The sequence below is a fragment of the Sapajus apella genome, unplaced genomic scaffold (assembly GCF_009761245.1).
Source record: "Sapajus apella isolate SASKATOON/1434 unplaced genomic scaffold, GSC_monkey_1.0 scaffold15, whole genome shotgun sequence".
Taxonomy (NCBI): domain Eukaryota; kingdom Metazoa; phylum Chordata; class Mammalia; order Primates; family Cebidae; genus Sapajus; species Sapajus apella.
Window position 1 is genome coordinate 2,195,857 of NW_022436955.1, and position 25,650 is coordinate 2,221,506.

Here is a 25,650-nt window from a genome sequence, read left to right on the forward strand (position 1 = left end):
AGAAAATTGCCAGCAGCCTGGCCCCTCCTCTGTCTGCAGGGGGATTTGGTGGCCCCTGTACTCCTTGTTACAGTTACAGACAAGGCAGGAAAGATTGTGCTGCTGTCTTATGGAGCCTCAGGAAGCTCCACCTCTTCCATGTCCTCCTTTGAGGTTGCTGGGATTTCCTGGCGTGGGGTGGCCTTGGGGTGGAGTTAGGAAAGGGGCTTTGGGTACAGAGCATCTCTCCCCCCTGCCTCTCTGCCAGCACACTGACCAAAGTGATGCCAACCTTCTGGGAATGAATCTGCTCCCCTATCATTAGTACAGGGATCTCAGGAATACCTTTCCATTAGTGAAACGAGTTAAATTCAAAATAAATGACTGGCTGGAAACATTATATAGGTACCTCTGCCACCATTAAAATGGGGCATAAGAATCGAGTGAGCCCAGGCTTGTAAGAGCTTTGGGACATCTTAGTGCAGAACTCCTGCAGGACACATCCCACCCACACACTTAGGAAGGAATTCCCTCCTGGAACTGCTCTCTCATCCAATCCTCCTGTCCAAGGGTATTAGTCAGTTCTCATGCTGCTAATAAGGGCATATCCAAGACTGGGTAATTCATAAAGTTAAGAGGTTTAATGGACTCACAGTTCCACATGGTTGGGGAGGCCTCACAATCATGGCGGAAGGCAAAGGAGAAGCAAAGTCACATCATGCATGGTGGCAAGCAAGAGAGAACATGTGCAGGGGAACTCTCCTTTAAACCATCAGACCAGCTGGGCACGGTGGCTCACACCTGTAATCCCAGCACTTTGGGAGGCCAAGGCGGGTAGATCACCTGAGCTCAGGAGTTTCAGACCAACCTGGCCACAATGGTGAAACCCGGTCTCTACTAAAAATACAAAAATATTTAGCTGGCCATAGCAGTGTGCACCTGTAATTCCAGCTACTCTGGAGGCTGAGGCAGGAGAATCGCTTGAACCTGGGAGGTGGAGGTTGCAGTGAGCTGAGATCATGCCACTGCACTCCAGCCTGGGTGACAGAGCAAGATTGTCTCAAAATAATAATAATAATAGTAAAATAAAATAATAAAAAAAAAAATAAAACCATAAGATCCATGAGACTTTTTCACTATCACAAATACAGCACGGGAAAGACCCGCCCCCATGATTCAATTACCTCCCACCAAGTCCCTTCCACAACACAGGGGAATTATGGGAGCTACAATTCAAGATTTGGGTGGGGACACAGCTAAACCATATCATCATACATACTAAAATTGGCCACGGAAGTGCCTCAAAAGACAGTGAACATGCACCTCCCTCGAGCTTTAGGTGCAGGCGGCATTAACCTATTTTGCATGCCCACTAATAATTTTTTTTTTCTCCTCGTGGGCTGAGATTTGCTTTCATTGTAGCATACTTCCAGCAGTCAGGTGGAGGGAATGAGAACTACAGCTTTCCCTGCCTCTCAGTGCTGGGGGCTTAGGTCAGTTTCCAATACCAAGAAAAGAGGTCTCAGGCTTGGAAAGAGGCCTTAGGTTCAGGTAAACAGGAGGACGGTCTTGGAGGATGGGAGGGAGCTTTGGAGAGTGACTTGGAACCTAAAGGCTAGTGTATTTATGGCCTGATTTTACTGTATTTTTTGATTTTACTATATTACCTCCAAAATACCAGGATTTACATTTTAAGACTTTACAGAAGCAAGGGCTGGGGGACACTGAAGTGATGAGGGAACCCACGGAGGCTCGTGCTGATGTTTATTGCTGTCATGCAATAGAACAGTAGAGGCTCTTGGTGACCTTTTATACCCCTTTAACAAGGGGCTCTGTTCAATCCCTTTCCATATCCACCCCTTGTACACTGTTTTGCTTTGCTTCAGACACCATGGATACCAAGAGGCACGATTTTTCCAAGGCTCATGCTCTATCCAGATGTTCAGCGTCTTGTGGATTTACAATTTGGAGTGCCTCTATCACAGCCCAGAGGCACTCGTGGTTTGCATTACAGGATCTCACACTTTCAGGTTATGGAAAAAGTACAGGGACAACAGGGACCTACTGGAATTCTGTATAAAAGGAGGAACTTTTAAGTTTTTGTTTGTTTTTGGTGGGAGGAGGTTGCAATCTGCAGATGTGCCTCGGTGGCAGGTGGGGGCTGGGCATGGGTTATGTTTCTTTTTTTTCCCAGCAGTGTCTGACCTCTCTATGCTCTGATGTATCATATCCACTAGCTCACTCCAACTAGGGGCCACTCTCAGATGACACAATCACCAAAAAACATCAGGAGAAGGCGTTAAAATGCAGATTTCTAGGTTGGCTTTAGACAGAGAGAGAATAAGAATGTTATCTCTTGGAGTGGTGACAATTATTTTAAAAAGCTGAGTCCCAGAAATATACATTTTAAATAGGCCAGAGCCAAGGAATCCGAATTTGCTGGATTTTCTCTCTCTCTCTCTTTCTCTCTTTTCTTTTTCTTTCTTTCTTGAGTGTTGCTGTGTCACCCATGCTGGAGTGCAGTGGTGCAATCGTAGCTCACTGCAGCCTCCACCTCCCAGACTCAGGTGATCCTCCCACCTCGGCCTCCCCAGTAGCTGAGAGTACAGATGCATGCCACCATGTCTGGCTAAGTTTTTTATTTTCTGTAGAGATGCGGTCTGGGTATGTTGCCGGGCTGGTCTTGAATTCCTGGCCTCAGGTGATCCTCCCGCCTTGGCCTCCTAAAGTGCTGGGATTATAGGCAGGAACCACTGTGCCTGGCTCAGCAACATAATCTGAGAATATGAATTAAAATTCAGCAGATTCATCTTCCTGTGGGAAAGGTACATTTTGTACCCCATCAAGTCTATTCTATTTTTTAATGTATGTATTTATTTATTTTGAGACAGAGTCTTGCTCTGTTCCCTAGGCTGAAGTGCAGTGGCATGATCTTGGCTCACTGCAACCTTTGCCTCCTGCATTCAAGCAATTCTCCTGCCTTAGCTTCCAAAGTAGCTGGAATTACAGTGCCCACCATGGCTGGCTAACTTTTGTGTTTTTAATAGAGACAGGGTTTCACCATGTTGGCCAGGCTGGTCTCGAACTTCTGACCTCAAGTGATCTTTTTTGCCTCCCAAAGTGCTAGGATTACAGGCATGAGCCACTGCACCCAGCCTATCCAAGTCTATTTTAGATGCCTTATGAGTAGACACTGGATGTGCTCAACAGCAGGAGCCTGACCTTCTAGCAGGAAGCCCTAGGCTTTATTCCAGCTCTGGCCCATGTGAGCTATGCAGCCCCTGTGAGCACTTTAACTTCTGTGCTTGTCCATAGATGGGGGCAGTGCCACATATAGCTTTCCAGACAGGATCCCAAGGGTGCCACATGGAATGGCTATGAAAGCATGCTGCCTTCTGAAAAGCACTGAAATGTACCGCACGGGTGGCCATCTTCCTTAGAAGTCACCCGCAGTGCCAAGCCTTCCCAGGCTCCTGGGAGAACATGCATGACAGTGATCAGGAAACTGAAAAAGCTGTTTATGCTAGGAGGCTGGGTGCAGGAAGAAAGGGCAACTACATTCTATTAATACATTCAGGTGCTGACATTTCAGAAATAGGAAGTGGGACTTACCTTACTTCATATTTTTTTTTCTTTTTTTTTTTTTGAGATGGAGTTTCACTCTTGTTGCCCAGGCTGGAGTGCAGTGGTGAGATCTTGGCTCACTGCAACCTCCACCTCTGAGGTTCAAGCAATTCTCCTGCCTCAGCCTTCCAAGTAGCTGGGATTAGAGATGCAGGCCACCACACCTGGCTAATTTTTTTGTATTTTAGTAGAGATGGGGTTTCCCCGTTGGCCAGGCTGATCTTGAACTCCTGACCTCAGATGATCCACCTGCCTCAGCCTCCCAAAGTGCTGGGATTATAGGCGTGAGCCACCACGCCCAGCCCTTCATATTCTTTGGACCATGAACTCATGAATGTACCATGAGCACATATTACTTTTATGATTCCTTGGTTAAGTACAAATGAGCTTTTTACTGTCAGCCTCAGACCCTGGTGTTCAGCTAATATGTGACCACATAGTGACTGGCCAGGCCAGCCCTCACTGCTGAGGCAGAGCTGACTCCGGTGCTTGAGGCAAGGGGACGCCAATACAAAAGAGGACAGGGATACCATATGGGTCCCATCAGGTGCACTGGGTCCTCGTTCCACCCCATTGCTTCTAGAGGGGCTAGCCCATCCCTCTCTGGGCTTCAGTATCTTCAACAGTAAAACAAGGGGAATGGGGATGCAGATAATGGATCCAAGATCTTTTTCAGTGAATTTCCTGAAACTTAAGACTTCTGGCCGAAGCCACTGAAGGGCTAGGGACATTAGTTTGGGGTTGTTCTCCAGGATACTTGCAATCTTCAGAAATGCCCCAGGAGGGGACTGGTGTGGCGCCAGCCAGTCTTCTAGCCTAGCTATAGAGGAAGCAGTCAACGGGCCAGGGGTAATTAAATCTACCCTCCCCCAGAATGAGCCCTGTTGGGAACGGCTGTGTGCTATTCCAAGTTCATGCCAATTACCTAACACGCTCTCATTTAGAGGGCAATTCCTTCTAAAACATGCCATGACTTCCAAGGAGCTGGATAATGCAATTCTGCCTGCTCCAATTACGGTGATCTGAGATCACCCAGACCCAAACTCTATGAGAGTGCCTCAGCCCAGCAGCGGCCTGTCATTCCCTCTTCCCTCAGCCTTAGTCGTCTTCCTGTGAGCTGGAAAGCTGCAGGCAAGGGGCTATGCAGTCATTGATGCCACTATTCACCCTGGCCTGGGGCCAGTTCAGATAAAACCTCCCATCACCCCCGGGGCCCCTTGCTTCCTCTGGGATGGGTATGCGAGGCATGTGGGAAGTCACTGCCTGCCACCCCAAAGAGGGTGGTGAGGTAATCCCCAGACATGGTCTGACAAGTGTCTGGGGTGAAAGAGGCTCTGTGTGGAGGAGAGTGCCTTGCTGTGTTGCTCTGAACCCTCAGGAGCACTTCACTGATATCCTGGCACCCAGAAGAGATGGGAAGTTAACCCGGTTTTCTTGTCACCACAAAAGCATCTTTCATGCCATAATCGAGTCCGGATTGGAGGGAAGATTTCACTAGACGGTGGTCAGAGACTAGATGCTCTGTCAGCTACTGCCCAGACCCCCCACGCTTGCAGCACCCCCAACCACAGCCATTTCAAGATTCCTACCGTAACCCAGAAAGTGAGGTAGACAGGTACATTGCCTAACGGGGGAAGCTGATAAGCTAAGGACAGGGAAGCAGGACCACATTCAGTTTTGACTGGGGTTGGCCCTGCAAGAGCAGGCTGTCACCTGGGCTGAGGGGGTATTCTGTGATGCTGACGACTAGGGACTCAAAGGACAGGGACAGCATCCTGCAGAAGGTGGCTCCAGGCTGCTGCTGGCAGAAGAAGAAAGAGGAAAATTCTTTTTTTTAATTTATTTTTATTTATTTATAAAGACCGGGTTTCACCATGTTGGTCAGGCTGGTCTTGAACTCCCAACCTCAGGTGATCCGCCCGCCTTGGCCTCCAAAGTGCTTGGATTACAGGCGTGAGCCACCACGCCCGGCCAAGGGGAAAGTTCTTAATGCAACCCCTAAGTTTCAGGCATTTGACAGCTGTCTCATCAGGTAGCCATGGAGCGCCCTCCCCTCCACTTCTCCACCTCCTGTAGCCCCTGCCTCCTCAGAGACTTGGCCATGCTTCCCCACAGCACGCTCTGGAGGATAGGATGTGGGAAAAGCGTGCTTCATGCCTTTTAACTTCTCAGAAGGCAGCAATGATAATGACAAATCCCAGAACTTGATGTTTTCACCTCTGACCAAAGTGAAAATGACAGGTGCCCACAATTCCAGTCTGTGCAGTAACAGCAAACCCAGGGCGAGTGACTGCGAGAGGGCACAGAATCTGGAATAGCCTTTTGCTCTTGCATTAACTTTGAAATTTTTATTACAAAAATATCTCCTCCACCCAATTTTTTTTTTTTTTTTTTTTTTTGAGATGGAGTCTTGCTCCGCTGCCCAGGCTGGAGTGCAGTGGCACAGTCTTGGCTCACTACAATCTCCGCCTCCCAGGTTTAAGCAATTCTCCTGCCTCAACCTCCCAAGTAGCTGGGATTACAGAAGCACACCATACCTGGCTAATTTTTTATATTTGATAGAGACAGGGTTTCACCTTGTTGGCCAGGCCTCAAGTGATCCACCCACCCCTCAGCCTCCCAAAATGCTGGGATCACAGGCGTGAGCCACTGCGCCCGGCCAAATGTCTTTTTCTTTTATAGAAGAAAGCTGATTTTTTAAAAAGCCATTCTGCCCAGGTATAATCACTATACTAGTTGTGTATCCTTCAATATACAGGAGTACCACATGTGCTCTTCTCTGCCCTCAAACTGCTTTCCCCTCAGAAATGTTGCATGTGGTAGAGTTGCATCATATAAAGTACGTTAAGTTTTGCAAATTCATCTGTGCCTAACAACACAAAAAAGGCCGGGCGCGGTGGCTCATGCCTGTAATCCCAGCACTTTGGGAGGCCGAGGAGAGTTAATCACCTAAAGTTGGCATTTGAGACCAGCCTGACCAATATGGACAAATTCTGTCTCTACTAAAAATACAAATTAGCCAGGAATAGTGGTGCATGCCTGTGATCCCAGCTACTTGGGAGGCTGAGGCAGGAGAATTGCTTGAACCCAGGAGGCAGAGGTTGCGGTGAGCTGAGATCATGCCATTGCGCTCCAGCCTGGGTGACAGAGCAAGACTCTGTCTCAAAAAAGGAAAAAAAAAAAAAAAAAAAAAAAAGGCAATAGTGCCAGTATCATTCCACTAAACAGGCATCTGCCCAGAATAAGTGCAGTGGGAGAAGTGGTGTAAGGTTCCAGTTCCCTTGCACAATTCCAGCATTTAAAGAAACATTTTCCTTTAAGTCCCTACACGTGAGGCCAGTACTTCAGCTGGAACTCAGATAGGGAAATGGTGATCTGCTCCAATGCTGAGGATACAAGATGTGCTGATTACTGCACCTAAGGCATTCAGGTGCAATTTACGCTGTCATTCTGTCTTAAGCTCAACCTAGGACCCAATCCCTAGCAAAATGATTCCACTGGTCGTATGCTACTTTTTTCCCCATGTAGTTTGTCTTCAGGGTTGTTGTGAGCCAGTTTATACAGGTGACCCTTGAACAACTCAGAGCTTAGAGGCACCGACCCCATTATGCAAAGATCTATGTATGACTTTTGACTCGCCCAAAGTTTAACTACTATAGCCCTCTGTTGACTGGAGGGCTTGCTGATAATATAAGCAGCTATTTAACACATACTTTGTACAAATTACATTTTCTATTTTGTATTCTCACAATAAGGTAGGCTAGAGAAAAGAAAATGCTATTAAGAAAATCTTAAGGAAGGGCTGGGCTCGGTGGCTCATGTTTGTAACCCCAGCACTTTGGGAGGCTGAGGCAGGTGGATCATGAGGTCAGGAGTTCGAGACCAGCCTGGCCAACATGGTGAAACGCTGTCTCTACTAAAAATACAAAAATTAGCTGGGCGTGGTGGCAGGTACCTGTAATCCCAGCTAGTGCTCGACTTATGACCACGATTGAGACCGGCAGACTGGTCGTAACACGATTTGGTCGTAAGTTGAGTAGGCTATATGTACAGTTGAAATGGTGCACGCGGAGATGGTAGTGCTGCCGGAAGCTGGTCTGCACTGTCGTATGCCCAACTGGGCAATGTTTGCGCTGCCAGACGTGGAGCAGTCGTGGCTAGCGACTGTGGTCGTAAAGTTGAATGGTCATAAGTTGCATAGGTCGTAAGTCGATTAATACCTGTACTCGGGAGCTGAGGCAGAAGAATCGCTTGAAACCGGAAGGCAGAGGTTGTAGTGAGCCAACATCATGCCACTGCACTCCAGCCTGGGCAAAAGAACAAAACTCCATCTCAAAAAAAAAAGAAAAATCATAAGGAAGAGAAAACATATTTACCATTCATTAAGCGGATCATCATAAAGGTCTTCATCATTGTTGTCTTCACACTGACGAGGAGGGGAGGAGGAGGAGGTGGAGGAAGAGGAGGAGGGACGGGTTTGTTGTCTCAAGGGTAGCAGAGGTGGAAGATCCTCATAAATGGACCCGCATGGTTTAAACCTGTGTTGTTCAAAGGTCAACTACATAATATGTCTTCTTCTTTAAATACTTAATACAAGATATTTCACAGCATGAAATATAGGAGGTTCAATGGAAATAGTTCTCTTTTCATATCACAAAGGAAATAGAAATGTCACCATTAAAAAAGAAAAACGAGGAACAAATTTACAAACCAGGAATATATCATTTTATTCATTTCCAAATTATGAGTATTACAGACCATATACATATATTTAGATAATATATAAAACAGAATAAACTGCAGGAAGAAATATTGGTCTGGAATTCCTTCCGGGACATCTTTAATTCTGTGAGTTCAGGGTACAGGTATCTGCCCCTACACTGGGGCGGACGACAGAATAAGCTCCAGCATTCCCACGGCACTCACAGGACTGCTTACCCTCACAGGACTGCACTTACAATGCAGTGACAGAGTCACGGCACGTTCACCGGTGTCCACGACAAGGAACACCAAGTATAAATAACAGAACTACAGCAGAGTGAACTAAGATAAATATGTTTTTCATCGTCCTCCAGATAGTTTCCTTTTTAGAAGAAGAGTCACATCCAGGGTCTATCCCTGGAGTCACAATTCCAGTTATTGCTGAAGGGAAAAAACAGAAAAGAAGCATCAGTTTAAGTTACTAGAAAATAGATGGCGTCACAGGCCTCCTGCCTCTGGCGACACTTGAGTGGACAGTGGCTGTGGAGAATGGACATGCATCTGCCGCAGCCAGGCAGGCGCCCACCATTGTGTTAGCAGGGATCTATCAGCTGATAATACTTTCAGGCTGATTAACAGTTAAGATGGGGGCAGGCACAGTAGCTCACACCTGTAATCCCCAGCACTTTGGGAGGCTGGTAGCAGGGGTAATCATTTGAAGTCAGCAGTTTGAAATCAGCCTGGCCAACACAGTGAAACCCTGTCTCTACAAAAAATACAAAAATTAGATGGGCATGGTGGTAGGCGCCTGTAATCCTAGCTACTTGGGAGGTTGAGGCAGGAGAATCACTTGAACCTGGGAGCCAGAGGTTGCAATAAGCTAAGATTGTGCCACTGCACTCCAGCCTGGGCAAAAAGGCAAGAGTCCACCTAAAAAAAAAAAAAAAAAAAAAAAATGAGTTAAGTTGGAAGACATTTTCTAGGAGCTGGAAGCAGCAGGAAGCACCTCAGGAGGGCAGGCTCACCATGGAGAGGGGAGACAGCAGTAACAGAATATTTCACAGGATAATTCCTAATTCAGTGCTGATGCTGGAAGGAGACTTGCGATATAAAGGCACTCCAAAAGTGTCAACACAGAGAGGCTCTGTAGCTGAATTCTTAGACCAGAGCCCTTTCCAGGAACACAGCTCCCCTCACTCGCTGGTGGGCCTTCCACTGGGGAAGACTGGCTTACCTTTGCCTTGTTCTGTACTGGGAGATACAGTTTGAACTCTGCCGGCAGTTCGTCTTCTGAGTAGAGTCTGTCTGAGAAGTAAACCCTCCGGATGCGACAGTTTGCATGGATCTGTGGAGGCAATGCTTCTTTTGAGAGGCTAACTGTGACCGTTCTCCCTCTTTTCCTGAATCTTTTAGAGGCCCTCTTCTAGGACTGGAAAAGCTTCATCTCTGGCATCTCCTTGACTTTTCTTACGGGTGAATTTTGTCAAGAGGCGGGTCTTACTTGTTGCATTCACCTCTATGCCTGAACTGATTCCTGAATATTTCCTGGACCTTTGTGAGGGCAAAGCGGGACTTGGGAACCGAAGCCAGAATCCCACACTGTTCTGCTACATTGGCCACAAGCCAGTATTAGACACAGTATGCCCTGTCCCCCGTCTGGGCTCTCTCTGGAAAAGGAGCAGTACCTGCACTCTTAGGGTCTCGATGTAATTGGTGCCGTATGCTCGCCGTGTGAAGTCTAATAAGTTGAACTGAATTTGGTTCCAGCCGTCATCCAGACGCATGGGCATGGTGCAGATGAAGGGTTTGACCCGGGTGGTGCTCTGGTAGTTACTTGCCCGAAAGCGACGACGCACATTCTTGTCATCTAGTACCTGTGAAACAGAGACAAAGCGTCACACTAGCTCTGTCTTAGAAGAAGCACACGACTTTGTTCAGACAATGACCTGAATTCCCACAGCTTGCTTTCCCAAGGCTGAGACTTAGAGGAAAATAAACAGACCAGACACAGGTCATACGCTGCATGCAGATGGCCCGGAAGTAGCAAGTTTATCTTGTTTGTTACCAAGACAACAACAGCTGCTTATGACATACATATGACATAGTCAGCAGGCTCTCATAGATTTCATAAACGTTCTTCCTTTTGAAAAATCAGAAATACTAAAACAGAGAACAGTAACCTAGTATTAAATAATCACTCCCTAAATGGATACCATGCTAACTCTGATGCTTTGAAATCTCTAGATTTTCTAGGTGCTTACTGCTTCTTTAAAAACCTGGCGTTAAATTTTGATACCAAATTTACATCACAAGGACTGCATAGGTCTTACAGTAGAAACAGAAAAGAATACACTCAAAAGGATAAAGATACTTTTGTAGGGTCACTTTTCCCTGTAAGTTCAAAGGCTATCTCTTTGGTATAGCCAAGAGTGGACACATTCATGTGCACATACTTACCTGCACTTCGAAGGTAAAATACTTCTTCAGGTTTTTGATAATCATGACAAGGAAAGGGAGTTTAATTCCCAGTGTCTTCTTGGGGTCTGCAGGACATGTGATATATGTGGTGCTGTAGAGAGAGGAAACACCAATAAACACATTCCTTGTTTTTCTTCCTCTGTGGTATGCACAACAATAACACACGGTCCAAGAGGATACACTGGAAAGCAGATCTAGAAGATTCAGGCACATCACCCACTGAATCCCGCAGCCCTTAAGTCAGTGGATGCTTTAACAAACGCTGGGCCGGGCGCGGTGGCTCACGCCTGTAATCCCAGCACTTCGGGAGGCCGAGGCGGGTGGATCATGAGGTCAAGAGATCGAGACCATCCTGGTCAACATGGTGAAATCCCGTCTCTACTAAAAATACAAAAAATTAGCTGGGCATGGTGGCGCGTGCCTGTAATCCCAGCTACTCAGGGGGCTGAGGCAGGAGAATTGCCTGAACCCAGGAGGCGGAGGTTGCGGTGAGCCGAGATTGCGCCATTGCACTCCAGCCTGGGTAACAAGAGTGAAACTCCGACTCAAAAAAAAAAAAAAAAAAAACAAACACTGGACCCAGAAACAAAAGACTAGATAGCAGCAATAAAATAGCTGAAAACAAAGCCAGAGAGTGGATCTTAGAAGCTCCTCCAATGAGAGAAGACCTCAATTCTGGTCTATGAGAGCCATCGAATGATAGAAAACCAAAACTGAGAACTCTATGGCACTGAAAACCACACTGGCCACCCACTGGATGAGCTGCACAACACTGCTCCCTCCCGACCCCAACACATACTTTTGGTTAATAATAATATAGCTAATACTTACATCCTGCTTACTATGTGCTAAGCTTGGTTTTAAGTGTTTTACATATATTCACTATTTACTCCTCGCAATAACCCTATAAAGAAAATGTACTATTATTCTGCCCATCGTACAGATGAGTATGCTATGCTAAGGTCTAGGGGATTCAGTAATTTGCCCGAGGTAAGCTCTAAGCAGCAGAGCTGGACTCACATCCGGCACTCTGACTCCGCAGTCTGTGCTATTAACCTTTATGACGTACTGCCTCTCTAGTATCTAATGTCTCTGGGAGAACAGAGGTGGCTACCTACCTGACATTTGTCCCTTCAATCTCTAGCACCAGGGACTGGATGTCATTATCAGTGATTCTTTTGATGTGGCCATTCCTCACCTACAAGAAAGAAAATTAGATTAGTATTGAAATATCTGACAAGGCTGAACAGGACCACTGAAAGAAAACCACAGTAGCCCAAGAGGCGTACATAGAAATTTGTGACACAGGACACTGAAGCTTATATGTAAGTAAGCCATGCTATTACCTCGAGACAGGGTCACATCAACCACCATGGGTATCCCAGGTAATCCGTAAATCAGGGGAAATTTCTCCCCAAATATATCAACTCAGTTTAGATTCAGCTAACATCTACTGAGTGCCTATTATGCACCAGGAATATTCACATGCATTCCCTTCTCACTTAAGCCTCACAACAGTAAAAACAAGGCAGGTGACACTGTTTCCATTTTACAAATGTGGACATTGGCACCCCAGAACTGCAAATGCCAAACCCTAAGTTGGAGACTCAGGACTTAGCAGGCTTTCCACTGCCTCATACTGCCTCGTAGATTTCTTTTTTCTTTTTTGAGACTGAGTCTTGCTCTGTCGCCCAGACTGGGGTGCAATGACACAATCTCGGCTCACTGCAACCTCCGCCTCCTGGGTTCAAGCGATCCTCCTGCCTCAGCCTCCATTGTAGCTGAGATTACAGGTGCCCGATACCACGACTGGCTAATTTTTGCATTTTTTTTTTAGTAGAAATGGGGTTTTGCCATGTTGGGCAGGCTGGTCTCAAACTCCTGACTTCAGGTGATCTGCCTGCTTCAGCCTCCCAAAGTGCTGCAATTACAGGTGTAAGTCACTGCGCCTGGCTAATTTTTGTATTTTTTTTAGTAAAAAAATGGGGTTTTCACCATGTTGAGGCTGGTCTCGAACTCCTGACCTCAAGTGATCCGCCTGCCTCAGCCTCCCAAAGTGCTGGGATTACAGGCATAAGCCACCACGCCCTGCCACTGCCTTGTGGATTTCTTTGTCCAGAAAAGCCAAGGAAAAACTCAGTGTCACTGAGGGGGGCAGCAACAAAAATGAAGGCATTCCTCCCCTGGAGTTACTCCTGCTTCATGCTTCCTATCTGCGTTTCCCTAATTGTCTACTTTTAAAGCAGGAATTCAATTCCCATCTTTGCCACACACAGATGCCTTCTTTAGCATTTTCAGCCCACACTGACCTCTCTTTTCTCTGATTTGTTTTTCTGGCTCATGTTGTCTAGACGACAAAATTTAGCACTTCATCCTACATTGTTTTTGTATTGTTTGCTGCATATGTAGGAGGTAGATGATGGGGAGGAATCAATATTCAATACACATTCCTCCTCTCAAAATATTTAGGAAAGAACAATTATCTTCAAGCATTAAACTCTTAAACAACTAAGATGGACAGAGCTGAGATATACAAGGGCACTTTCAAAACAGGGCTAGGGCCAGACAAAGGGGCTCATGCCTGTAATCCCCCAGCACTTGGGGAGGCTGAGGCAGGAGGACATCTTGAGCTAAGGAGTTTGAGACCAGCTTTGGCAACATAGTAAGACATTGTTTCTATTTAAAAAAAAAAAAAGGCCGGGCGCGGTGGCTCAAGCCTGTAATCCCAGCACTTTGGGAGGCCGAGGCGGGTGGATCACGAGGTCAAGAGATCGAGACCATCCTGGTCAACACGGTGAAACCCCGTCTCTACTAAAAATACAAAAAATTAGCTGGGCATGGTGGTGCGTGCCTGTAATCCCAGCTACTCAGGAGGCTGAGGCAGGAGAATTGCCTGAACCCAGGAGGCGGAGGTTGCGGTGAGCCGAGATCGCGCCATTGCACTCTAGCCTGGGTAACAAGAGTGAAACTCCGTCTCACACACACACACAAAAAAAAAAAAAAAAAAAAAAAAAAAAAAAAAGCCAGGTGGGGTGGCATGCACCTGTAGTGTGCCTATAGTCCCAACTACTTGGGAGGCTAAGGTGGGAGGATCACTTGAGCCCAGGAGGTCCAGGCTGCAATGAGACATGACTGTGGAACCGCACTCCAGCCTAGATGACCTAGGTGATAGAGCAAGACCCTATCTCAAAAACAAAACAAAACAAAACAAAAAACAGGGCTGGGGCTGGGCATGTTGGTTCATGCCTGTAATCCCAGCACTTTGGGAGGCTGAGGCAAGAGGATTGCTTGAGTTCAGGAGTTCAAGAGCAGCCTGGACAACATGGTGAAACGCCATCTCTACAAAAAATTTGCCACATGTGGTGGCAAACGCCTGTAGTCCCAGCTCCTCAGGAGGCTGAGGTGGGAGAATAGCCTGAGCCTGGGAGGTCAAGACTGTAGTGAGCTGTGATTACGCCATTACACTCAAGCCTGGGCAACAGAGTGAGACCCTGTCTCAAAAATGAACAAACAAACAAACAAGCAAAAAACAGGGCTGGGCTATTAGGACTGAATGGAATAACATATGAAAAAGATCGACCAGGTTTAGAACAGAAGCCATGAGAAAGACAAACATACGGCTTTTTTAGGTACTGTAGGAAGGGCTGTTAGGCTGCCATAATCAATGACTCAATCACACTGACTAAAGCTCCCCTTGTTCACTCATCAGCCTACTGATTACAATTTGGCTGTTAGATTTGCATATGAGGAGAAATCAGTGTTGAGTCTGGTAGTTTTATTTTTCAACATAAATTATTAATAATATGTTTCTGTTTTTAGACATTAGTCTCTGTGAGCTCTGTCACTGTGAGTCTGATTCACTCATGGTCTGTGTGGTGTTCTACAGGTGACATCTGATGTCACTGCCCATCCTTTTCACAACTGCAAGCACATCTTCTTGTCTCCTTAAGAAAGAATAAGCTCAAGCAAGAGCAAGGACCAGTTATGAAGCATCATTTCTATCTTCGACAATGCTTAGCACTGTGCTAGGCATAAACTAAGCATTCAAATATTTGCTGACTTCTGGAATCTGTCACCCTAAGAGTTGGCACATATGAATAGGTTCAAGGAGGGTTATAAAAATTCCTGGATAACACATCCACCGTGGACTATTATAGGAAGCCAGAGATGCTGGGGCATATTACAAAGCCCACGGGGCTGCCAGCATGAAGAATGCTTCCCACAAATGGGTGCCCATTGTCAGACACAGAATGCTGGGCTAGACGGGACCCCAATCCCTGCCAATGGAGCATTTCTTAGGCTCTCAAGACACAAAACGTCACACTGAAATGCTTTTCAAACAAAGCTGGCAATGTTCAATGCCCTCCTGCTTTGAATGCTGGGCCTCCTTCCAAGGAGATTAAGAGCACAAAGCCTTGGGTCTGTGCAGAACACGCCAACACTGCCCACCTCGTTCACCATCTAAATGTTCCCAACCTAAGTGGCAATATTCCTCCTATATTTTCTGTGGAAAACCAGGCAGACTTGGTGAAGAAGGAATTAATCAAGAAATCATTTCTAACTAATGGGTACAGCCCTACTGACAACAGCTGGCAGTATTCCACAAGATGCAAACACTGCTTTTATAACATACCACTAATTATTCTCAATAACATAATCATTCTTTTTTTTTTTTTGGAGACAGAGTCTTGCTCTGTCGCCCAACCTGGAGTGCAGTGGCGCCATCTTGGCTCACTGCAACCTCCGACTCCCGGATTCAAGCAATTCTCCTGTCTCAGCCTCTTGAGTAGCTGGGACTACAGGCTTGTGCTGCCACGCCTGGCTAATTTTTGTATTTTTAATAGAGTTGAGGTTTCACCATGTTGGCCAGGCTGGTCTTGAATTCCTGACCTTGTGATCCACCCGCCTTGGCCTCCCAAAGCGCTGGGATTACAGGCATGAGCCACCACAGCCAGCCAACCATTGTTGAAAAAGAGACAAATTGCAAAGATCAAATAGACAGTAAAAGTGACAGGATTAAGAAGTAACTTGGGCCTAAAAACTGCTATTGCTAAAAAGCAAAATGTTGCTATTTATCCAACCTTGTTTAAAGCATGCCCTCAAACCTTATATCCCTCAAGGTCTCTCCAGCCAGAGTCAACAACAGGCTCTCCCTCAGTTCCAGAAAGGCCAGCCAGATCTCACAGGGAGAAAAGGTTAGGGAATCTGCCTTCTGCCCATCTCAAAGTTTATGACTTCCCTGGAACTCCAGCAAATATGACCCATTCCAGCCTTTATAGAAGAAAGCAAAGCCGTACCCTGCATGTAGAAGCCAATGCAAACGGAAAGCCGGATAAACTAGGATTCCTACGCTTCTCTCTGTAGGCAAGTTAACTTCTAGTTGGATTTTCAATAATCTACTAAAGAGATTTATTTTTCTCCCAGTGTTGCTAGATAACAAACACACTCACAAATTTAAATTTTACAAAGTGAATGAATGTATTTCACCAAACAAGGGAACTCGGAGGGGTCAAGGCAACTTTTTTGAAGGAATGCCTATCAGTCTCTCTAGAGTTTGAACCTGGCTGGTGATAAGATAAACAGAGCTTTTCCCCAAGAGAATGTTCAACCTCCAAAGAAGAAAAACACAAGTATCCCCATATGACAAGCCTCCAGAGGTTTGAAATCAAATTAAGTGGATTTGTTAGTGAATTATGATTTTTCTCCTTTATTAAGTTTAAAGGGTTGCAAATACAAACTTACTGGAAAACAGTAGGGTGGAAGTGGTAAGGGTGGTTAATCAGATCTGTGTATTAGAGGGAAGAGAATTTCCCAAAGCCTATTCTCTAGGCTCTAAAACTAGGATCAAAGGGGAGAGGGGACGGCAATTCAGGGCAAAGCCTCCCCACCACCCTGGCAATCTAGCTGTCACAGCCTATTACAAAGGTCTTCCAGGAAAGCAACCTCCTCCTAAAACCGGCTTCTGACAACAGGATGCAGCAAGATACAGTTATCAGAAAGTATCAACTTCCTTTCCTTAGCTCCTTCCAGTTCAGATGTCACTGGGCAGGTCTGGCTTTGGGATGAAGATGACATGCACTGTTCAGCATTTACTGCTCACAGTGGAAGCGGGTTTTATTAACAAGTTCTGTCCCTCTCTAGATCACAAAGAGCCGACTGTTTGTGATTTGTTAATTTTTTCATTCATGACACATTCCCACTATCAAAGTGTGGCCTACGAGTGTTTCAGTCCTAAAAAAAAAAAAAAAAAAAAAAAAAACCTAAAGCCAATATTGTTTTGTTTCATTAATTCCCCCTCCCCTGCCCATGAGCTGGAGGTGCTCAAGGAGCTTCAGAACCCAGTTACTGGACCTTACAGCACATAATGATTCTCAGCCTCGGCAGACAACACAAGGGGACAAGCCTCAGGCCAGTCTTAACAATCATTCCTCCCAGGCTTTCCATGGTTGCTAGGGCAACTAATAAAGAAAACTGATTCCTCTCCCTCCCCTCAAAGTAAGCCTCAGGGAGCCAAGCTGAAGGAAAAAAAAATACTATGACTGAGATAAGGAGGGAGCCAGCAGATGCTATATATTTCTATGATTGCTTTAAAAATAACACAAGTTGTATCCATTCCCTCCCCCCACTTTCATTTTTCTGGCCCCACCCACTCGCCCTGGCAGGCAGCTGAACCCTCAGCCATCTGGCATCCTAGCTTTTATGACACATGCTCTGATTTACATTAAGCCATTAGAGCTGTCCACTTCAGCAGGAAAGTTCCTGCACTGGGTTAGGGGCTGGGTTCCGAGTCAGAAATTAGGCAGAGGGAGACCCCTGTGGGGAGAACTGGGCATAGCTCCGACTGACTCAAAGCCTGGGCCTCCCAGGCTCCCAAGGGTCAAAGGCTTCATTGCTCCCTTTGCTATACTTGGCAGGGGCTATCCAGACAGCAGACAAGCAACTCTGGGCATACACCAACAACCCCTAAGTTAGTGTAAGGATGTTTACGTGCATAGCTAAGAAAAGGTAAGTGTAATTGAAACCCATGCCTTCGGATGGGCATGGTGGTTCATGCCTGTAATCCCAGCTCTTTGGGAGGCCGAGGCGGGCAGATCCCCTGAGAGGAGGAGTTTGAGACCAGCTTGGGCAACATGCTGAAACCCGACCTCTACTAAAAATACAGAAAAAAGGTAGCTGGGTGTGGTGGCAAGCTACTCAGGAGGCTAAGGCAGGAGAATCACTTGCACCCGGGTGGAGGTTGCAGTGAGCCAAAACTGCACCACTGCACTCCAGCTTGGGTGACAGAGTGAGACTCCATCTCAAAAAACAAAACAAAACCAAACAAACAAAATGCCGTCATTCAATTAAAGTAAAACCTGACTCAGAATAATGAAGAACGTTGTCCTAGGGTCCAACTGACCCTAGGAAAAGCCAGAAAAAAAGTTTTATCATCTTTATGTTCAAATGCACTCACTTCTACTACTGAAAACGGCACCAATTTAATATATATCAACAAGGTGTGCTAACTAAAAGCTAGGATGTAGGATTTTTTTTTCTGATGAGGGATTTTATTTTAAAAATTAGAACAGGAAATGGGAATCTAATACTATCCAGCAACAACAACAAAAGACTCTGGTCTAATATTTAGTCTGGGAGTAGGGGAGGAACAGCAGCAGCTGAGAGAAAGACAAGCTGACAGGAAAGACAAAGGTGCTTCTGTGAATTCATCCAATCTCATCTCACGTACTTTTAGGATACTACCTTTTTTTTTTTTTTTTGAGATGGAGTTTTGCTCTTGTTGCCCAGAGTGGAGTGCAATGGCACGATCCCACCTCACCACAACCTCTGCCTCCTGGGTTCAAGTGATTCTCCTGCCTCAGCCTCCCAAGTAGCTGGGATTACAGTTATGTGCCACCACACCCAGCTAATTTTTGTATTTTTAGTAGAGAAGGGGTTTCTCCATCTTAGTAAGGCTGGTCTTGAACTCCTGAGCTCAGGTGATCTGCCCGCCTCGGCCTCCTAAAGTGCTGGGGTTACAGGAGTGAGCCACGGGGCCGGGCCAGGATACTACCATTACTACCATTAAGACTGAAAATTATACCATGTTTTACACAAGTATAAGTGGGAATAGAACCTCCTGGTACTTTCCTTAAAACCAGAAGTAATGTTTACATTAAACATAAGAGTCTTTTTTTTTTCTTTGAGACAGAGTCTCGCTCTGTTGCCTAGGCTGGAGTGCAGTGGTGCAATCTTGGCTCACTGCAACCTCTGCCTCTTGGGTTCAAGTGATTCTTCTGCCTCAGCCTCCTGAGTAGCTGGGACTACAGGCGCATGCCACCACGCCCAGCTAATTTTTGTATTTTGGTAGAAACGACGTTTCACCATATTGGCCAGGCTGGTCTCAAACTCCTGACCTCGTGATCCTCCTGCCTTGGCCTCCCAAAGTGCTGGGATTACAGGCGTGAGCCATTGTGTCCGGCCAAGAGTCTTTTAATAAATATAAAATTTGCTGATCCCAGATGTCAAGGTAACATTAAAGAAATCCCTAATTTCTTCTAAGCTGTTGATTTAGAAACTTACAAAATCCTCTATCAGGAAACTGTATATAGCCAGGAATACAGACCTTAAGAAGCTAATAATTTCAAGTGTGATAAGAAGTAAATTAGCCTGGAGAGTCATGGAAGGTCACTCAGAAATGCCTTTGAACTGTGACTAGAGACTAATGAAAAGAGGGAGTGAAGCTTGGGGCGGCGGTGAGGGGAAGTGCCCAGCAGAGGGACCAGGAAGTGCAAAAGCTTGAAGGTGAGAGAATGGGACTTCTTTCAATTCAGGAGGAGACTACTGCTAAAAGGAGGAACCCAGTGAGGTGAGCTCTGCCTGGGGAACAAGTGAAGCAGGAGGAGTGAACGCTTCAGCCCAGGAGCATGGCTTATGTGGATTCTAAAAGCTAGGATGTAGGAATTTTTTTTTGAAGAGGGACTTTATTTAGAGCCACAGGAAGGGCTTAGGACTGGGCAAGCAATGGTGCAACAACTAAATTCTTCTCATTTCAGAAGTCTGGTTTTACTGTACTTCCTATTCCTAGACATCTGGATGCTGGGCTCAGTTCAAACATCTATTTTAGTTTTGAGCAAATTCCTCAGTCTCTGCCGATTTAATACTATATGTCATTGCTTATAAAGTAATAACTACAGTCATGTGTTGCTTAATGATGGGGTTACATTCTGTGAAATGTCTCAGGCAGTTTCATGGCTATGTGAATATCAGAATGTATTTATACACGCTTAGACAGTACAACATATTCCACACCTGGGCTATATGGTATAGCCTATTGCCCCAGGCTACAAATCTGTACAGCATGCTACTGTACTGAAAACTCTAGGCAACTATAACATAATGGAAGTATTTGTGTGTCTAAACATAGAAAAGGTACAGTAAAGTACTGAATAAACAATAAAAAGTGATACACCTTGGCCAGGCACAGTGGCTTATGCCTGTAATCCCATCACTTCAGGAGGCCAAGGCAGGTGGATCACCTGAGGTCAGGAGTTGGAGAACAGCCTGACCAACATGGAGAAACCCCATCTCTACTAAAAATACAAAATTAGCCAGGCGTGGTGGCACATGCCTGTAATCCCAGCTACTCGGGAAGCTGAGGCAGGAGAATCGCTTGAACCCAGGAGGCAGAGGTTGCGGTGAGCTGAGATCGTGCCACTGCATTCCAGCCTGGGCGACAGAACAAGATTCCGTCTCCAAAAAAAAAAAAAAAAGCCTGGCGTGGTGGCTCATGCCTGTAATCTCAGCACTTTGGGAGGCTGAGGCAGGCAGATCACCTGAGGTCAGGAGTTCAAGACCAGCCTAGTCAACATGATGAAACCCTGTCTTTAAAAAAAAAAAAAAAAAATCCTTCTATATATCCTTAGTCCATAAGCTTTTTCCTTTTATTTTAAATTTTTAACTTCTTTGTTAAAAACCAAGACACAAACACACACGTGAGCCTAGTCCCACACAAGGTCAGGATCATTAACATCAATCAACAGTCTCCACCCCTACACGCTGTCCCACTGGAGGGTCTGCAGGAGAAATAACGCAAATGGCAGTCATCTCCTATGACAACACTGCATTCTTCTGAAATATCTCCCGAAGGACCTGCCTGAGGCTATTTTACAGTTAACTTTTGTTGTTGTTGTAAGTAGGAGTACATTGTAAAATTATGATAAGGCCAGGCACGGGAGCTCACACCTGTAATTCCAGCACTTTGGGAGGCTGAGGCAGGAGGACTGCTTAAGCCTAGGAATTCAAGACCAGCCTGGACAACATTGAGAAACCCTGCTCTACAAAAATATAAAAATTAGCCAGATGTGGTGCTGAGAGTCTGTAGTCCCAACTACTTGGGAGGCTGAGTTGGGAGGATCACTTGAGCCCAGGAGATTGAGACTGCAGTGAGTCATGATCACACTATTGCATTCCAGTCTGGGCAAGAGCAAGACCCTGTCTCAAAAAATAAAAAATAAAATACAGGCCAGGTGCAGTGGCTCATGCCTGTAACCCCAACACTTTGGGAGGCAGAGGCTAGCGGACCACGAGATCAGGAGATTGAGACCATCCTGGCTAACACAGTGAAATCCCATCTCTACTAAAAATACAAACATTTAGCTGGGTGTGGTGGTGGCACGCACCTGTAGTCCCAGCCACTTGGGAGGCGGAGGCAGAAGAATCACTTGAACTTGGGAGGCGGAGGTTCCAGTAAGCTGAGATAGCGCCAGTGCACTCCAGCCTGATCGACAAGAGTGAGACTCTGTCTCAAAAAATACATAAAATAATGATAAAGAGTATAGTAAATACATAAGCCAGTAATACAGGCATTTATCATCAAGTGTTAGGCACCGTACATGTATATGTACTGTATATGCTTACACTTTTACATGACTGCCAGTGCTGTAGGTTGGTTTACACCTACTCACAAACACGAGTAAAGAATTTGATTTAATGAACAACAATTATGTCACTAAGCAACAGGAATTTTTCAGCTCCATGGTAATCTTACGGCACCACTGTCACATATAAGGTCTGACTGAAATGCCATCATGTGGTGCATGACTGCATATGCCATAACTCTGTTGCTAAGGACTTAATTTATATACAGCTTCATTTAATCTTCATAACTGTGAGAAGTAGATGAGAAAACAGAGTGGTTAAGGACATGGCTAAGGTCACACAACTGGAACACAGCACAGTCAGGATGCAGATCCAAGGTGTCTGACCACACCCTAGCACTGAGGTTTTAACGTAAGATACTGTTCTTCTGCTTAAGGACCCTGTAGTCCAGTGGACAATCTGCAATAGAAAACTGCCATGCCACAGCACACACTTATACTGACACTTTGTTACAATTCAATTGAGGCTTAACTCATGTTCCCAGTGAAAATAATGTTTAAGTTGAGATCTGAAGGATGAGATGGAGGGGAGGGACTGTGAGCTTCAGAGCCTCAAATAAATTGCAGGTTTTACAAACACTCATGAGTGAGCCATCCTCACAAAAGGGAGACTTGCAAATTCACTGGTACTATGAATACAGCATTCACTTCTCACATTCACACAGACACAGAGCCTAAAAGAAGTCAAACCAAATTTCTCAAAATTCTTCATAGAAACCGAACAGAAATGCTCTCTATATTTACTCAGGAAGGAAAACAGTAACAGTAAAGCTTTGTGAAATAAAAACTATAAATATACACAGTCAATATACACCTACTGGCAAAAGTCAGGGCCGTGTCTAAATAAAAGTAGACAGCCCTCACCGCCCCACAAACTCTGTTCTTATTACAACTTTGCCTTAGATCCTGGAAGCAGGAAGAATGTTTTCTCTATCTTCCCAGGTCTTCACAAAGCCTGTCACTCAGCTATCGTTCAATAAATCTTTGATCAGTATATCAATTCCCAGTATTCCCCCTACTGGATTGGATTTCCAGCACTTTCTGAGGACTTAGAGCTGAGAAAAAGCGTACACAACAAAGCTGAGGGATATGGCCCCAAACTTTCCCTTTTCTTCTCTTTCCTTCCCTAGCCACAAGAGGGAAAAAACCCTAATCCTAAACATTTTTCGATTGAGTCTAAATAAGAAGAGTTAGAAACACATCAAAAACTTTTACCATTGTGAAGATTTTGCGTGAAATGACTGTTCTGAAGGTTTTGCCAAAACGTCTGTTTAATATACTCCAAGTAACGCTGCCAATCAATATAACAATGTTTTCCAACGTGTTTATGTCATTAGGGTACCATCCGACCTCTAGTGGCATTGTTAAGGGCAACAGTGCACCATGGTGACTTTGCTTTTCTGTTCTTGAGTAAACATGTTGACTAGTCAAAAAGCCGCATTTGAAAAATAAAACAGCACACAAGATTAAGCCCAGAAGGGTTAAAATGGAAAACTGACACAAGTTTCATAACAGAAATTCTGAGGTCTCCCTACTACTGGAATCCTTTCAGCTGTATTTATTTATTTATTTATTTTTTTCCTGAGACAGAGTCTCACTCTGTTGCCCAGGCAGGAGTGCAGTGGCACGATCTTGGCTCACTGCAACCTCCACCTCCCAGGTTCAAGCGATTCTTCTGCCTCAGCCTCCTGAGTAGTTGGGATTACAGGCACGCGCCACCACACCAGGCTAATATTTGTATTTTTAGTAGAGGCAGGGTTTCACCATGTTGATCACGCTGGTCTCGTACTCCTGACCTCATGATCTGCCCACCTCAGCCTCCCAAAGTCCTGGGATTATAGGCATGAGCTGCTGCTCCCAGCTTCTTTCAGCTTTAGTAAATTCTCTGATCTGCTCTGAAAACCCCTCCTCCTAGGTCAAGTACCATTCTCTATTTCAATTGCCTTATACTGACACTTTGTTACAATTCAGTTTCCAAGTTTCACTGCCACAGAGGGACCCCCTCTCTTCATGCCTGATGGCTGGGAAGCCAATCTCCTTACAAAGTTCCCAGGCACCCTGGGGTCTCTTTGTACAGATGCAATTTACAGTTTACAATGTTTTATTCTATTGTGAAAAAAAAACCCATGAAACTAAAAACCTCAGTAATGCAGCGACGTTAAGGAACTGCTTTCCTATACTCTGGTACTAGCTCTAGCTTGTAGACAGAATCATCTGAAAGAGAAGAGATGGGTTGATTTTACATACACAACGACCCAATGTCATTATATTCAGATCTTTCAACCATCTTACGAAAGTAACACTATGAACACACCACCCTCAAAGCTGCCCTCAGAACGAAGGGGTCCCCCTAGTGTGACAGGCAGAAAGCTGCCCGTGTTCTCTCCCAAATTTATGTGGCCCAAAGTTCTCATCTGTGGATAAGGGAATACAGAGAGTTGTTCCAAGATAAAATCCAAAATTCTTGGCTTCATTACCAATAAACCCTGCTGAGATTATTCCACATGCATCACTATTAAAAACAGCATTCAGCATACCAACTCTCCCCATTCTCCCAGAATATCCCCTAAAAATTGCACATTGGAGTGCCTCCCGTAACTTATAATCAAGAAATAGTACAGCTGATTGCCTGGGAATTTGTATTTAGAACGAAATACCAAAGTAATAAAATGCAGATCAACTCATAGACAGCTAGATCTTCACATCTGTAAAAAGCAGACAGAGTCATCATCTCCTGGAGCCAAAGAAAATATCATCTAGTGGATTCCTGAATGAAGATGAGGCTCGTACTTGGCTCTGAGTTTCTTAATCCAAACAAGACTTTGACTGTCAGCATTCTGAAGTTTTCCTGATGGAGAAATCAGGCACGAGGGCATAGTACAGGCAAGTCACAGTGAGTGTGGAGCAGGTGCCAAGGGCCACTGAATTCTGGCTTATTTGGGATCAGTGGGAGGAAGGGAGCAAATGAATAAAATCCAAACATCACTGGCTTCGCCGGAGCCTTCCTGGCTGGCTGCGCCTTTTTAAGGGTGCCTGAACAAAGGCTCTGTGTCTAGTGCCCAGCACCGTGCCTGGCACAAAACAGCATATCAGTAAACATTTGTGGAATCCAAGTCCTTTCGTCTGTATGTCCCCAGAGCTCCCTCACATAAGTTTGTACGTTTCATGCTAGGAGATGGGCACCATCAACTCCATTATACTGATGGGGAAACAGTGGCTCAAAAGAATGGACTGACCAAGTCAAGTCAGGAGCGGGGGTCGCGGCCCTAACCACACCACAGCTTCAGGACACTTAGCTCCCAGCCACGCCCACCTCCTCCGCTACTTAAGCGACGCCCCCACCTCGCGCCCCAGTCCCGCCAGGCTGCGGACAAGGCACAACAGCGTCCTCTCGGCCTCTCCCAGGCCCCAAATCGACACAATCATTCCCCGTCCCCAACCCCTGGACGAGGAGGGGGCGCAGCCCCTGCACCCCGTCACGCCGCCGCCCCTAGCCAGACCTTTTTGTCCCAGATTTGCAGGGGCTTGCTGCCAATGCTGTAGAGGATGGAGAGGAAGCCGCTCTGGAACGTGTTTTTGAACATCTCGGCGGCGGCCTTCTCCTCAGCCGCCCGAGAGCCGACCTAGACCCTGGAGTAGTTAGTTACAGGCACCGAGCGGCGAATGCACAGCAGCGGGCCTGCCCTGGGCGGTTGACCTCCTGGCCTCCGGATCTGCAGCCACTGACGGCCAGACTCGGACGCGGGAACGCTAGGTCCACGATCTTCAGCTCCTACGCTGCGAGCTCAGAACAGAAACCACAGCAACTACCGGCCGCGCCGATCTCCCCGCCTTCAATGGAGGCGGAGGGCCGCCCGCGGCTTAAAGTGAATCCCTCCGCCCTTCTGAGCCCGGCCCCCGGGAGCGCGGGGCCCAATCCTGTTGCAAGAACCACGGACTTCCGTTTCGTTCC

General features: G+C 46.0%; 1 protein-coding gene across 1 annotated transcript; it reads right to left on the bottom strand.

Moving 5' to 3' along the window:
• Positions 1 to 8,305: 8,305 nt before the first annotated feature.
• CFAP20 (cilia and flagella associated protein 20) lies at positions 8,306 to 25,600 on the bottom strand. Its single transcript, XM_032284056.1, has 6 exons — positions 25,199 to 25,600; positions 11,901 to 11,980; positions 10,762 to 10,873; positions 9,990 to 10,178; positions 9,539 to 9,649; positions 8,306 to 8,745 (listed from the first exon to the last, which is right to left on the bottom strand). Exons 1-6 carry the CDS (start codon positions 25,280 to 25,282, stop codon positions 8,740 to 8,742), a joined length of 582 nt encoding a protein of 193 aa, XP_032139947.1. The 5' UTR covers positions 25,283 to 25,600; the 3' UTR covers positions 8,306 to 8,739.
• Between the last annotated feature and the right edge of the window lie 50 nt (positions 25,601 to 25,650).